Genomic DNA, 17,009 nt, shown 5'->3' with positions numbered 1-17,009 from the left:
TTGTAGATTTTGTAATTAACTTCAGCAATTGCCGTCTCTGAAAATTAGAGTCCTTAACCCTTTTTACTCGGCTCGGTAATATGCTAAACGCGCATGCGTTATAACAGGCCTGTTTGTAATACCCCCAACGTCGTACAAGATTTCGCGCCTTTAAAGACATTGCTGAGGGGCCAGCTATCAGATATGAGTAAGCTAGGGAACCATACACCCATTCTGTTATAGTATGTACGTTTGACCGTGTTTGAAAACCGTGATTTTTACATGAATTTTGGGCACAATTTGTACGAGTTTTTAAAAATGGCGAGAACGCGACCATTACGCACAGATCCGCAGCAGGATGGGGAAGTTTCTAGGCTATTTTTGATGTTTTTGTTGTTGAAAATCAGTGTTCAAGACGTCAGAACTGTGTATAGGCACACATGGGATCAAGGTCCGCCATATTGGAGATTGTAGTGTCAACAAATCGAACCTCAGTCGTAAAATGGCCAGTGTCGTGTCATCGAAGAAGTGTAAGGTCAGCTAATCGTAATACTACGATGTCAAAATGGCGACGCTCCGAAATTATGATAGGCATTGCTGTATTTATGATCGTCAACGTGGGCATGGTATCGATAAACACTGTGGTGTACGGCAATCAAACAAACTGTTCGTTGTAAAGTAATTATCTGAATGATAACAATGTCAACATATTTGACATCGCAAATCTGAATGCTATACATAGAATGCAACGGGACTTGGGATGTCAACACAGACATGTGTTGATGCCAGGTGACAGAAATAGTGCGCAGCAGTTTTGCCCTTGAAGGCAAGCAGATAAAATTGGGAGCACTTTGGAAGACTTCAACACAATCAAGGTAAATATGAATATGTTCAGAATTGGCCATGTGTTGTATTATGAATGAAATGTATTCGTGTACTCTGTTCAAAACAGCCAGAAATGAATTTTGAAACTACTAGAATTTGGTGACCATGTATTTCTAATTTCCATTTTTTTTTAGAGTGTCAGATTTTTAGTATGCCATGGTTATTATCTCAAAACAAGCAATACTATTTCTGATACTTCATTTGTATGTCCGAGTCAGGTTACACATATCAATCAGTTCAGATCAAAGTAAAGATATAATAAATTATATAAACAAATTGTAACTTTTCTTGACAAGTGTTCAACTGAATTTCATGAGTATTTACATAAACTATTGAACTATCAGATAAGTCATCTGCTTATGTAATGTTATGTGTGAAGTGTATCTCAGAGGTGGACATTTATGTACATGTTTCATTGAAATAATAGCAAGATACACATAGTTCATTTATTGTTCTACATGTACATGTATGTTTGAACTCTAGCAATGTTGAAAAATTGTGAAAATGTAGACATGCATACAAACATGTCGGCATGCCACTGTACAATGAAAATTATTTTCATTTTTTCCTCATTGCAATTTTTATTTTCAGTTCAAGTGTTTTGTTCTTAGTGCATTGTATGATTTGCAATTTTGACATCAGCCAGAGTCAACATTCAAAAGAAATATTGAGAATAATAAACCTTGTCATTCTTATTATTGAATTTCAGGAAAAGAATACAATAACCCTGGGATAAGCCTGCACCTATTGAAATTGATATTTTGAAGATTCTACTCAATAGTGATGATGAGCTGTGTATGGACAAGTTTCATACCCAACAGAGTGTAAAAGGAAGAGGCATTACTTGATTGAACAGTGAGCTACAACTTCTCACACACTCAAGAAATAAGGATGAACATTGACAGTGGTACTACATGTATATTCTCAAAATGGAAAAAAAAAACCTACATGCACTCATTTTCATGACAATATTAGTCTATGATTTGTACCTTATTTTATCATCTACATATTTATATTGCAAATAGTGTTGTATAGTTGTTTGTAGCTCAAATTCTAACATTTGTATGCTGTATCACTAGTTTATTTGAGGGCATCATACAAGATGTTGTTAGTGTCTTGTTGTTTGTTATCTTCCAGTATCAACTTGGTTTTACAGTTTTACATGTAGTTCACAAATGAAGCAATGTAGGTTTATGTACGCATCTAGATAGTTTAGATACCACAATGTGATACATGCCAACGAGGTCAACAGTACATGTACATTGTAAAATACTTTTTTTTTTTAAATTCATGTAAGTTTATTGTTACATGTGTTGCCCATCATAAGTTCAATCATCAACACTTCTGATGAACACAACCGAAAATATTGTTGATATCAGTTAGAGACTGTCAGCTATTTTTGAAATAGCAGTGAAGTTATGTGACCAAGTTATTTATTTTTGGGTCCTCTATGTCACACTGAGTTGAAAAGTGTATAGTAATATTAGAGAAAGAGAAATCACATTCGACTGAGGGCCTGGGGCCTAGGACCCTAGTGATATGATACTCCTCCTTTTTGAATTTTGGGATGACGTTTCAGATTTACCACAGTCCACCTGCATTCAGCACTTGATGAATATTAAAGATCATTTTTATGTTATAGATATTGTTTGTTGTTGTATATTTGCATGCTAAGGCACAACCATGTGATAATGAGCAATAGAATGATATGAAAAGTCTAGAGTCTTATGTCCACCTGCAAAATACAGAAAGAAATATATCAAGAAAACTATGATTTGTGTATTGGAGGCCATTTTGAATATTTAATGATGTCATGAGACAAAAATTTGCATATTTTTGGGATCCATGTTGCATTTTGATTCCACAAATATATGGTTATACCAGATGACACTTGGCCAGTTTGGATTCCAGCACACTTGTATTGTAATATGATATTTACATATTTTACATCATGTCACACAGATATATCATATGTTTACCCAGTACATGATGACTAAAAACAAAGATTTGGTGTCCAAATATTTACATATTATAAAATATTTGCATATAATTCTGCATGCTTATGACATTGAACAACAAAGTGCAATGAAAAATGAAGAATGTTTCAGGTTTCACCAATAGCAATTGAAGAATTTGTGAAAAATTCAATAACTTGACTGTGATGGCAGCCATTTTGAATATTTAATGAGGTCACATGACCATATTTGCATATTTTTAGGACCACTGTCTTTGTATGTATCCAAAAATACTTGGTTAGGTATGGTAAAACATGGTCAGTTTGGACTCAGGCACCCATGTAATATGACTATTTCACTTGTTGAATGGTATGCCGAACATATCAAATTACTGTATGTTTGCCTAGTACATAATGACTAAAACCATATCTTTACATCTGATGTCATATTTTCATATTATTCCACAGCCTTGCAACACTGAGGTCTAAAATTACAATAAAAAATTGAAAATATTGTACTCTGACTTATACAAATTGAAAAATGTGCATAAAATTGCATAACTTGACTGTAATGGCAGCCATTTTGAATATTTAATGAGGTCACATGACTGATATTTGCATATTTTTGGGACCACTATCTTTTGGTAATTCCAAAAATACTTGGTTATGCATGGTCAAATATGGTCAGGTTAGACTTAAATGATCCTGTAATATGGCACTGTCTCTCTCGGAATCACCGTTCAAGAGTACCAAATTACTATATGTTCACCATATGTTGTATGGGGTGAAAATCAGAGTTTTGCTCCTAAATCCTTACATATGATGTAATATTTCCATATTATTCCACAGCCTTGTAACATTGAGGGCTAAAATGCAATAACAAATTGAAAATATTATACTCTTACCCATACAAATTGAAAAAAAGGCAGAGAATTCAATAATTTTATTGTAAAGGCGGCCATTTTGAATATATAATGAGGTCACATGATCAATATTTGCATATTTTTGGGATGCTTTTTTTATGATCAGTTCAAAAATATATGGTTTCACCACATCATTATTGGTCAGTATGGACTCAAACAATCCTGCAATATGGTACTTCCACTCCTTGAATTGCATACAAAAATAACGAGTTACCACTTGTTTACCAGGGTGAAAATCAAAATTTTATACATAAATCTTTACATATTATGTAATATTTCTATATTATTCCACAGGCTGGTACTATTTAGGGCTAAAATGCTATAAAAAACTGAGAATTCTGTACTTCCACCAATACAAATTATAAAAATGTGAAAAATACTTCATAACTTTACTGGTTTGGCGGCCATTTTGAATATTTAATGAGGTCACGTGACAAAATTTGCATATTTTTGGGAACTATGATATATATAGATTCCATAAATATATAGTTTTCTTGGGTCATCCTTGGTCAGTTTGGACACCAGGGGTTATGTTACATGATACTTGAACCCAATTTATACCCTCTCAGGGGCTCAGGGTTCAAAGGGAATCACTTTAAACTGCGATATGCAAGCTTGGTCTTTTTAGCACAACTGAACTGATAAGGTTCATTAGTGCTATAGGTATGGCAAAGTGTCTGTTTGTGTGTCTGTCTGTCTGTCTGTCTGTGTGTGTGTGTGTAAACTACTTAAAGTCAAAAACCACAGGACCGATTGCCATAATATTTGGTGGGTATATTACTTTGGGTGTCTAGTTGGGAAATTGTTCAAATCAAAATGATCTTACCACCGATGTAGGATTTGGGTCAAAAAATGTGATTTTTGGTCAAAAAACTTAAAGCTCAAAAACTACTCAGCAGATCGATCAGAAATTTGGTTGGAACATTCTTACAGGTATTTAGATTAAGAATTGTTCATATGATTCCATCAGTGATATGTAAATTAGGGCGAACAATGCGTCTTTTTTTTGTCAAAAATATATAGTTCCAAAACGACTGAGCAGATTGGGCTGAAATTTAATGGGGATGCATCTGGTGATTAAGCTGTATTCTAACGTGATGATCCCATCAGCGATATGCAAATTATGTCTTGAAACGAGATGGTGAATAGGTTGAAACTTGGTGGGGATGTTTCTGTAGGTATTATTCTACAGTTATTGGCATACAATTGGCCCTAGCAACCATGACCCACGCCCTTAGCAACAGTGAAATGACAATGCATGTTACAAAGGCAACAACAGGAATGGGTAGGTAAGTGACTAAAGATTCAAAAAATGTATGCAAATATGCCTAGCAACAGGACCACGCCCATAGCAACAGCTAAATGATGGTTTATATTGTAAAGATGAAAAGTGGGAAGGGTAGGCAAGTTAATAAAGATTCCAAAAATGTATGCAAATATGCCTAGCAACAATACCATGTCCATAGCAATAAGCAAATACAGTTGTGCTACAACGCCATTGGCGCTATTTTTACTATACGTAAAAAAATTCGATACAGATTGATTCCAATGCCTGTGGTAAGAACAGCTATAACTGAACGAGCACAACACACACAATATCATTTGCCAATCGCAAGGGGGCGGGCTTCAATATACCTCACTCTCTCTCACTCCCTGAAACAAATTATGGAAGTGGAAATCTCCTGAGAGAAAATGGACGAAGCATTCATATATAAGTCAGTATGAACCCAAAGTAAGTGACACTGAATTCAAGGCTGTTGATTTTTCTAAAGTGAACACAATTTGAGTGACCAAAAGTGTGCATGTCAAGTTCTACTCTGTTCATTTTCGAAAAGAGGAATTTTCGTAATCGATCGTACCATTTTATTTTTCGTAAAATTGTGAAACGTTAGAATAAAACCGTGAAATCGTAATTAGTGGTCGGCGTTCTACGTCATCGACGGTTTATTTTCCAATGTAATCCGTAGATGTAAAAGAAAAACACGTAATAATTGAACCAGTAATTGTCCGACGAGTGAAGAATTTCATACGAGCAACAGTATTGTCTAGCTACTAGAGACCCGTTGGGAATTTGCTAACTTTAAAAACGAACACACGTCGCATAGCACCAAGCAAAGTGCCAGCGCTGTCGAGGTGTACGTGTTTTACCTGCGCACTAGATTGGCACCGGTACCTTGGGTGATTTTTTTTTATCTTTAATTTGTTATTCATTTCAAATTTCGGGAAGGAAAATGTGGTCAACTTTTTATTTTTTTATTTTCCCAGTTAGTATTAGCCTCCCATGGGACTGGTGACGTCACCAGCATTCAGGTGTTATCAACCCGGAATGTGGTCATTAAACAGCGAACAAAGAGAGAATGATAGACTGATGCACATATTATTCTAGCAATCAGATGAGAGGGCACTAAGTCTAAGGTTACTATATATGCAAATTAGTCTTATTACCTTCTCGTCTGATTGGCTAGAGTAATTACTAGAGTAAGCTGTGCACCTGTCCCAGTCGAGTCGTTGGAAGTGCTCATTTGCATATATTACCATATCATTAATTTATGTAGAACGCGTTTTCACCAATGTTAACCTGGTAATTGCGTATGACACATGCATAGAGTTCGAGCCATTTGTAACAAAACCATAAAATTTCTTATTGCTATGTTAATTAAGACATGAAAACAAAATTTTTTGGGGGTGTCTAATCTATATATCCATAAAAGTACGTGATATGACGTCAAACAAACAAGGGATCGGGGTGTAAATACACATAATACATGTACGCATTACGCGCTGTCATTGGTTAAAACTCGTCCAACGTAATACAAATATGTAAATATCATGCAAATGAGCACTTCCAAATATGGTTTTAGCGACTCGACTGTGTCTATCATTTTTTCTTTGTTAGCTGTTTAGTGACTACATTTCAAGTTGATAATGCTATCGGTGACTGATACCAGCCCCTTGGGGGCTACTAGTAACTAGAACTGGGGAAAATAAATAAAAAGTTGACTACATTTTCTTTCCCAAAAGTTGAAATGAAAAACAAATTCAAAACATTTAAAGCGGACAAAAAATTATCTCAAGTGACTGCTGCCAGTTTTTGTTCGGTAACCTTCCGAGCGTATATCTTCGGTCTCACTACATGACTACACCCAACCACTGTCGTCCGAAATACTAGTCATATACCGAACTACAGTCAATATTATTACACACATGTGCGTACGCCAAGACGTTGGAAAAGAAATAGCTCAGCGGTTAGAGGAAGTGTATTGACACAGTATGTCGTCTTACATTTTAGTGGTCTTTTTTTTTTCTTTCTTTTTTTTTGGGGGGGGGGGGGTCCAAACCAAGCCCACGCTGAAAGTTTGTAGATGGAGGGGGAGAGTGTAATACCCCTCTTGACCTGGGTAATTCACAGGTATTGTAAAGTACTCGAAAGATCATGGCATCCTTTCTAATTGTTGATCAATGTCACAGAGTATTTTCAGTTCAATGCACTTACAGGTTGTGAGATTCACTATAACACCCTCCACGTGGATGTACGGTATATAGAATAAAGAGAGCAATGAATGTGTACTAAACACCCAGAGTAAACTGTATAATATAGCGTGTCACTAGTTGCGTTAATGATGATAGACACGATTTTTTACTTCAAAATCCAATAATATGTATTAATGTTGTAATGCTTGGCATGGTCTTAATGGAAATCGTGTAACAGCTTCACGTCAATTTCAGAATCCAATATGGCCGCTGAATATTAATAGATGTAAATTTTGTAGAAAAAAATCCGATTTGTCGAAAACAAGACAGTGGAACCCCAAATCATAGATTAACATACGTGTACTATGCATTGACCATTGTTAATTTACTATGTTCCGATTCTGAGTGGTATGGCTTGCAATATTATACTTTTAAATAAATTCTTGGGTTTCATTCAGTAACATTTTTATTTGTGATCAAAAGTCCGCGTGTTTATTTGTAATGAGCTCAACATGTCAATAGAGCACCAGAGCACTTACTTTTGGTCCTAAAATGTAAAATTTCCAACGACGGGAGGGAGACACCCCTCCCAGACCACCCCCTACCCAGTAACTCCACCCCCTCATTGTTGCGATAGTACTTTCCGGCTACTTTCATTATTTTACAAAACTAGGGAATAGAGGCGGGTTTTTTTGGTGGTGGTGGTGGTGGTGGTGGTGGTGGTGGTGGTGGTGGTGGTGGTGGTGGTGGTGGTGGTGGTGGTGGGTTAAACTTTGGATTCTGCAGTGTATCATTTCATCATAGTTTTACATCACTTACAATAATGTACGTGTAATTGTTAGGACAACTTCCAGCAGTGTTTGCTGTGTTTACTGTGGGTGTACGCACTTTCACAATCAAAGATATGTTTTCAGTATATGGCACTGCAGTGCAAAAACATACACCGATGCAAGTACGTTATCATGGTATTTGGCTGTGAATTCCAAATTTAAATCTGCCATATACGTTTAATTTTTTAAAAAAACACGCCATTAAACATTGTACTGTGTTACATAATTTATTCATTACAAGTGTGTTCGAATGAAGTTTGTTTGTTTGTTTGTTTGTTTGTTTGTTTAGCTCCTATCTATCCTAAGTTCTGACCACTACATTGAATTTGCTTATTTGCATGTCACCAACGTTCACTTTGTGGAAAAGATTTTGTAAAGCACGCTTAGAAACAAACCCTTATATGAGCTTTCTTAGTTACTAGCTAAGTACGTTTTTCACAGCATTTACGAATGGAACGACTGCTGCACATAAAAGTCTTGAAAACTACACTAGCTGTTACTGGAGTTCTTCATCTTTTTTTTCAATCAGACAAGTAACAATATATTCGCTGAAATTTAGTAAAATATCAATAATTAGATATTGTACATGTTAATAATATGTTGATTTTATCCACAAGTTGTAAATATTGATTCCATTGAGGCGCTGATTTTTGGGTGCGGACCAAATATAAATTTGATTGAAATTTATTGTATTATACATTCTAGTATTAATGAGCGACCAGTTACACAATATGTTTATATACAGGCGATCACATACTGTTCAGTATTATAAGACTTGTATTTCTCTCAACAGAGTTCAATATTCCAGTTGCAGCTAGTGTAGCTAGTTAGAGCCAATTATGTAGGACGACAATTCAAACATTAATTAATTAATTAATTAATTAATTAATTAATTAATTAATTGGCAGTACGTGTTGTTATAAACTGTTTCTCAATCCAAACGTGACTGTATCAAACAAGGCCAGTGAACACTAACCACCCACATGAAATTCAACACATCAACCCGATAATGAAGAAAAATATTAACCGACAATGTATTAAATCATCAAAACCGATAACGTAGTAACATTTTAGCCCGGAAATGACGTAGATCAGACACGTGTCAGATGATTAACGAAGAAAATCTGAAAATCTTATATTAACTCAAAAACAGTTCTTGAGATTTAAATATCATCCCCTTGTCATAGATTGTACTGTAGACAAGGAAAACAACAATCTAAGAAATACTATGCTCCTTTTTAGCTGTAAATTACCCCCTAAAAATCACCCTATCAACCAAGTCTGCTGTAACAACTTTTGTTTAAAACAAGGAAAATGTTCGACGTAGATGAACGTAACACAGATAATTGCTCCAAACTGGGCAACACGGAAGCGGGTCATCCTCTTCTATTTGCGAGCAGTCTCGTAGTTTTCAACGAACCAGTCTACGGTCTCTTTAACGGCTGCAAGAGAATAGATTCATATTTCTGTAAACTAACAACTTTGTTGAAGTGGCCACATGGATGGCAAAGGGTATGTACTTTGGATTTATATTGACCTCTGACCTTCTTGCTTAGCATAACTGAAAAGCTTCTAATGATAACAATTTCAAAGGGTAATAAGACGTTATTGCGGGAATAGATATAATACTTTTCTTCATACAGCCAAGGAAAATACGAGCTACCTAGGTAGCATTGTCACTACGAGTCGCAAAACGAGTTGTGCTAAACAGTTAGGCCATGATTTCCAGCTGAATGAAGAAAAATATTGGTGACTACTATAATTATATCTTTTAAGCAGACATGTATATAATAAATGAAAATTTGGGGAAAATAATGGCAAAACCGATGGCAGAGCTATATGGGTTGTGGTGACATAGAATGATCAGGGTATTATCTGTTCAAAGATAATAACTTGGCTTGTGTATGGTATAATGAAATTGTACTTATACTTTGAACCATATTAAACAACGATATGTACCGATAATAGTAGATACATGTATTGATAAATATGGGATTTAACCTGTGACACTATATCATTAAGTCTCATTTAGAATACGCACAGCTGTTGGATAAAAACGGATTTTTGAAAGGATTAGATAGAAATGGATCTATTAGTATGTGTCAGTCGGTAGCAGATCAAGCACTGTGCCAGTCTGAGTTTCATCAACAACCGAGTACAGAAACGGCCTGAATCTGTGACTGTAGTTTGCCCCATTGAGTGATGGACTTTTTCAAAAAATTGAAAGTTTGATTTCACGGCCGTAAAATTCACCTCGGAAATGAAGTCTATTTGTTTGTTGTTACTTTGTTCGAGAAAACTTCAACCCATTCTCAGTTAAGCTAAAGAAGAAGAAAAATTAGGGGTCACGGTTGAAAATGACCAAAATGTTGTCAAAATTAAGCCATTTTAGAATCCAATATGGCCGCTGAATAGTAATAGATGTAAATTTTGCAGAAAAATATACAAGATTTTCGATTTCCTTGACAGTGAAACCCCGAATTTCTTTTATTATTTCTGAAGGATAGGAAGCAAGTTCCATATGGAAATATTTCGGTTTTGATTCAGCTCCGATGCGCATTTTAGTTGCTGTCTTCACAATTTTGTAATATTTAAACTGGTCTCTTCGAGTTGTAATACAGTACCAGACTGTAATCAAAGCTCGGTTGATTGACAAAACCCCATGACACGCGAGTGCAAGTGTGGCATACTCGGGAGTATTTGCACTCGTACTTGCAGTATTCTCTATCTGCCCCCGTACTTTGACGAGCGTAGCGAGCAGAAAACGCAGCAGAAAAGACTGCAAGCACGAGTGCAAATATCCCCGAGTACCCACACTGGAACTCACGCGGAATGGGGTTCTATTATTATTACATATGTTTATCTGAAACGGCAAATTTCCATAAAAATCATAAAAATCATACAGTGCGATCACGCGATTTCGTGTGTAGGGAACTATTGCGTCCTCATTTGCATATCATTTGCATGCAGGTATGCAATAATGTTTTTGGTATTGCTCTGCAGTGAAAATACCATTTACATGCGTGCACCAGTGCAAGTAATCTCTGGTACATATGTAATAATACCCAGTTTCCCAATGACTTAGAAACTAGCAATGAAGTAAGTTTACTGGGTCTGTTACTTATGACCATGTCAGTAATTAAAATTTTAGAAACAAAAATTACTACGGAGAAACTTTAACAGGTTAAAGGTTAGTCTTACCTTGTTTAAATGGAGTAAATTTAAAATCTGGTAGAAATGTTCGTAGTTTCCCATTAGTGACCGTTTTCCTGTATTGGCCATCAGGTTTAGTTGTATCATACTGAATTAGTTAAGGAAGACTAAGTCTTTTAATTATACTCAAAGAGCTGAAACCCCTCTATGTTTCCAAACCTGTATACCCTATGTTGTCAGACATGAATCCCCTCTTTGCCCAGACATAAATACACTCTTTGCCCAGACATGAATCCCCTCTTTACCAAGACATGAATCCCCTCTTTGCCCAGACATAAATACCCCCTTTGCCCAGACATGAATCCCCTCTTTGCCCAGACATAAATACCCCCTTTGCCCAGACATAAATACCCTCTTTGCCCAGACATGAATCCCCTCTTTGCCCAGACATAAATACCCTCTTTGCCCAGACATAAATACACTCTTTGCCCAGACATGAATCCCCTCTGTGCAGACATGAATCACCTCTGTGCAGACATGAATCACCTCTGTGCTCAGACATAAATACCCTCTTTGCCCAGACATGAATCCTCTCTGTGCCAGACATGAATCCCCTCTTTGCCCAGACATAAATACCCTCTTTGCCCAGACATGAATCCTCTCTGTGCCAGACATGAATCCCCTCTGTGCCCAGACATGAATCCCCTCTTTGCCCAGACATAAACACAAACTTTGCCCAGACATGACTCCCTCTGTTCCAGACATGACTCCTTCTGTGCCCAGACATGAATCCCCTCTCAGTTCCTGCATTTGGTTCCCCTCTATATTCCTTTACAGGCATGAATAACCCCTCTGTTTCCAATGCTAAATCGTCTTTTTGTTCCCAGACATGAACCCCCTCCAAGTTCTTAAACCCAAGTCTCCTCTCTCCTCCAAGAAAAGAATCTCTTTCTTTGATACCAAACCTCAATTCCCCCCTTTTGTCCTACTACCTATCTGTTCCAACACATATCCCCTTGCTGTTAGCAAATCTGATTACCCTATCTAAACATACCTAAACACACTCTCTGTTTGTTTCCAAACGTCAATCCCATCCCTCCCTGTACCCTTTTATGGATGAATGTTCCCAGTCCCGAACCCATTCCCTCTGTTCCAATACACGAATACCCTCTCTGCACCCATACCAGTCCTATGTACGTATGAAGATCACCACTTGTAACATCTCTAAAAGGATACCACAACTTCACCTTTGAAATCAAAGCATTCCACTACAATTTCAGCACCACGCCTGATCGACACTTCATCGCCTTCATCCACTGCCAAAATAATAGGTGACAATTCATCGTATTCACGAAGTACCCAGATAAACAGTCTAGCGAGGTCGTGAGAGTATATGAACTGACGAAGAGGGGCTCCTGTACCCCACACTGTTAACGGTGTAGTATCCCCTGAAATAAAAAGACAAAATTAATGTAATAACATGAAGTGTATAAATGCATGAAGTGTATAATACATGAAGTGTATAAATTAAAGTGGCCATGTGAATGAGGATTGGTATTTATTTTGGATTTATAAAACAATTTTATCATAGCTTCCTACTTGAAAAATCAAGTCCAAGCCCGTGTTTGTAACTCAATACATTGCAAAAAGCTAAAAAAAAATGTTATTTAAAGGTTGATTTTTCAAGCAGGAAACCGTGATAAAATTGTTTTATAAACTAAGAATCCAAAAATAAATACGAAATTTCATTTTAATATAATTGCAACATGTATCAGCCTAGCTATATATTGCATCATTGTGTCAAATGGCTTCTATAGAGTGAGTCTAGAATGTTCTAGGATGAGCGGATCGAAAATCTCCGCAAGCTGTTGCACTATGTCATATATACAGCCCAGTCCAGCTCTGCATACAAATCATATATGCGTTGGTTAGATAGAAGTTAGTTTTAGTCTTATGCATGTCACAGGCTGCAGGGATTGCTCTACTGAGAGTTGGGAAAGTATGAATGACAATAGTTTTATTACAGGCATGTGTTGAAACTCTGCAACTCTGCCCAGAGCCTGACTGGGAAAATGTGCACATTAATATCGTTCACTATGCAGTAATTAATACTGGTAATCTGTGAGGTGAAAATGATGGATGTATTCAACCAGTTACTACATACAAACTTAAGACGATCTTTATGAGTACCAACGTCTCGGCAATACACAAATTGCCTTGTACACAAATACACAAATAACAAATTATTGTTGGTACTAATAAAGCTCGTCTGAAATTTGTAGTAACTGGTTGAATACGTCCATTATTTTCACCTCACAATTTGTCAGCATTTTGATGTAGTCTCGCTCACTTCTTCTTATGACTTCAATTGTTGTAGTTGGACTGAGTTTCTTTCTTGGAACAATACTAATAATCACTTGGATATTCATTTTCGCTTGTCGGATACAACCCGTGAAAAATACCGGTGCGTTTGTTTGAATGAAATGAGCTATTAAAACAAGACTTTACGCAAGGACAAAAGTCGTTAAAAGCAACAACACAACTGCTATAGGTTCAGGCACCACTTTTATCAGTATGTTTATATCTGTGAAAGTTATAATGTAACATTAACAGTCATACCCGATTGTCATAACATGTAGTATTCTATCAATAAACAGAGCCATGGGCTCCTTAACTTGCTCCTGTAGTGTTTATGCTTTGATAAGTCAAAAACTTATTACATTGTATGTCTTTGCATGAAATTTGCCTCATTCCTGCTGACAAAAAGTACTGGTGTTTTTGCACGGGTCGTATAAAATTGCCGATTAAAAAACACACGCCTCTACTGTGTATTTTTATCTATGTATCGTATAGTCAATAATATTCAAATTTTGTGGAAAGGTCGGAAGTAGCAGTAGTGTGTATCGTTTACATAGTCATATCATCACGGCCAGAACAGAAATAAGTCACACTCAAAATAGAAAAGGTGTTGTCGTCATGACAACATGTCGTCTGCTACTAGTTCTGCAGTGAAGAACATTTATTTAGAGCAGATATTTAGAGCGTATATCTATGTGTGTGTATGTGTGTGTGTGCGTCTGTGTCTGTGTCTGTGTCTGTGTCTGTGTGTGTCTGTGTGCAACTGTGTCTGTGTGTGTCCCTGTGTGTGTTACACTTTAAGTTACTGTCTTTCACCTGTTTCTTAAATACAGGCCAAGACAAAGAAGCAACAAATAAAAACCCAAACATACATACATACATACATACATACATACATACATACATACATATATACATACATACACAAAAAATAACAACAAACAAACAAACAAACAAACAAACAAATAAACAAACAAACAAACACACACACACACACACACACACACAAGCATATGGTACATGTAGTGGAGAACTGAGTACTTAATGAGGAGTTTACATAATTGGCTTACTTTTAGCACAGTACACTTTGCTAATCAGAGCTGGCATCACGTGACCTTCATGCAAACTAAAGTTGTCATAGGGTCCAAATACGTTGGTAGGAATGACAGAAATAAACTTGCAATTATGGTCATCATTGTAACCTCTGTAAAAAAAGAGAATGAAAATAGATTAAATAAGAATCAGCTTCATTTCTGCTATCACACTGTATATTCACCATGGCAACAGCTAGTCTAGAATTCTAAACTGGTACAGTAAATTACATATTAAGAAATTCATTACTAATACCAGTCTAGTTAAGATGGTTATGAAAGGTGTTAAATTGTGAATGAAGTGCAAAGGGTGCATGTCAGTAGTAATCCATCACAAACTGACAGGTTGTTGTCATCGCTCATTACGTTTGAAACGTTTTTTGATCTTTCTTACGTTTCTAGGACTACACTGATATGCAAATGTCCAACCAGGACTCCACCTTCAGTCTGTTTAAACTAAAATCATGTGGGGATGGACGCGACGACGTCATCGTGTTTATATGAACACGGTTGGGGGGAGCACAGATATATGTGTTCAAACAACCGTCTTGACTAGACTGGTATTAGTAATGAAGTTTTTAATACGTAATTTACTGTACCAGTAACCCATGCAATTACATTAAAATATGAATGACCTAAGGGGGCCTTGTCACTACAAATCAAAGACGAGAAATGACAGTACCCTTAGGTCTTTTGTATTTTGTTTGGCTGAACATACTATGTAAATAAATGCACGTTATCGCTTCTCCACTTAATATTAGATCATTTAATTGAATTCTACATCATGTACATGGTACAGGAACAAAATAAAAACGCATTTCGTATGAATTAACCCCTTTTATGGCATTGAAGAATACAAGGTGTTATGTTTTCGGAGCCCGGCGCATTATTAGCTTAAATTAAATTAAATTAGATTAGATTAGATTAGATTAGATTAGATTAGATTAGATTAGATTAGATTTACTCACTTGTTTAACACATCAAGCATTCTCTTGGCATAGGCATATCCATAGATAGAGTCATGAGGAGGGCCAAGGTGCACCACACTCTCGTCCATGGGATATTTCTTCATATTGTCTGGAAATATACATGTTGATAGGCAAGATATACACTTCTGGACATTATACTTGTAACTAGCGTATAGTACGTTTTCGTTTATCTTCGTATTAACACGCTGTTGATAGAGAAATAATCAAGTGTCATTAAAGTAGCCATATGGATGAGACTTGGGGGGTATTCATTTTGGATTTTTAATTGATGAAACAATTGTACAATGTTTTTCTACTTGAAAAAAACCAATGTGAAATAACATATACAAACTCCTTGTTTGTAACTCGATAAATTGCAAAAAGTACAAAAAGTACAAAATGTGTAAAATGTTTGTTATTTTAAGTAAAATAACATACATACATACATACATACATACATACATACATACATACATACATACACACACACATACACACACATACATACATACATACATACACACATACATACATACATACATACATACATACATACACACATACATACATACATACATACATACATACATACATACATACATACATACATACATACATACACACATACATACATACATACATACATACACACATACATACATACATACATACATACATACATACACACATACATACATACATACATACATACACACATACATACATACATACATACATACATACATACACACATACATACATACATACATACATACACACATACATACATACATACATACATACATACATACACACATACATACATACATACATACATACATACATACATACATACATACATACACACACACATACATACATCCACGACAGTATATAATATGTACATATCATGTATGTGCGTGTGTGCACGACAGAGCAGCTGTTACAAAAATAAATCCTAATAAGTTTTGGAATATTTACGTTGAAGAGCCCCTTTGAATCATTAGCATTTCAATACTCACATCTATGTAAGCAAAGCTATATTTTATAAATGTAATCTTTGTCATAGAGGTGATAGATTAGTGCCATCTGTTGTAAACTAATCTATGTCATCGCTACGAATTTGCAAATATGTAGTTACATTTAGAGTGGTACAACTGGATTTATAACCTTTTGAATGGTGGGTGGGTTGGGGGAGGGGGTCCAAAGATAACAATTGTCAAGCTATTCTCAGTATCCTTCAACCAAGCTGACTAGATCTACAGGACAACTAGCGTATAACACGTTTTCGTTTATCTTTGTATTGATACATGCATGCATACATACATACATACATACATACATACATACATACATACATACATATGCATGCATGCATACACATACATACATACATA

General features: G+C 36.0%; 1 protein-coding gene across 1 annotated transcript in view; it reads right to left on the bottom strand.

The window, feature by feature from the left end:
- Positions 1-9,409: 9,409 nt before the first annotated feature.
- The window catches only part of LOC144452658 (GDP-L-fucose synthase-like), a 12,704-nt gene continuing 5,104 nt past the window's right edge, over positions 9,410-17,009 (bottom strand). The window contains exons 4-8 of the mRNA XM_078143804.1: positions 15,613-15,818; positions 14,624-14,757; positions 12,432-12,643; positions 11,244-11,343; positions 9,410-9,484 (exon numbers count right to left, since the gene is read on the bottom strand). Of these exons, the coding sequence (XP_077999930.1) occupies positions 9,429-9,484; positions 11,244-11,343; positions 12,432-12,643; positions 14,624-14,757; positions 15,613-15,818 (708 nt within the window). The 3' untranslated portion in view covers positions 9,410-9,428. The remainder of the gene's footprint in view (positions 9,485-11,243; positions 11,344-12,431; positions 12,644-14,623; positions 14,758-15,612; positions 15,819-17,009) is intronic.

This window comes from Glandiceps talaboti, chromosome 23 (genome assembly GCF_964340395.1).
Source record: "Glandiceps talaboti chromosome 23, keGlaTala1.1, whole genome shotgun sequence".
Taxonomy (NCBI): Eukaryota; Metazoa; Hemichordata; class Enteropneusta; family Spengelidae; genus Glandiceps; species Glandiceps talaboti.
Note: the sequence above shows the minus strand (reverse complement) of the source record. Positions and strands in the feature narration are given on the sequence as shown.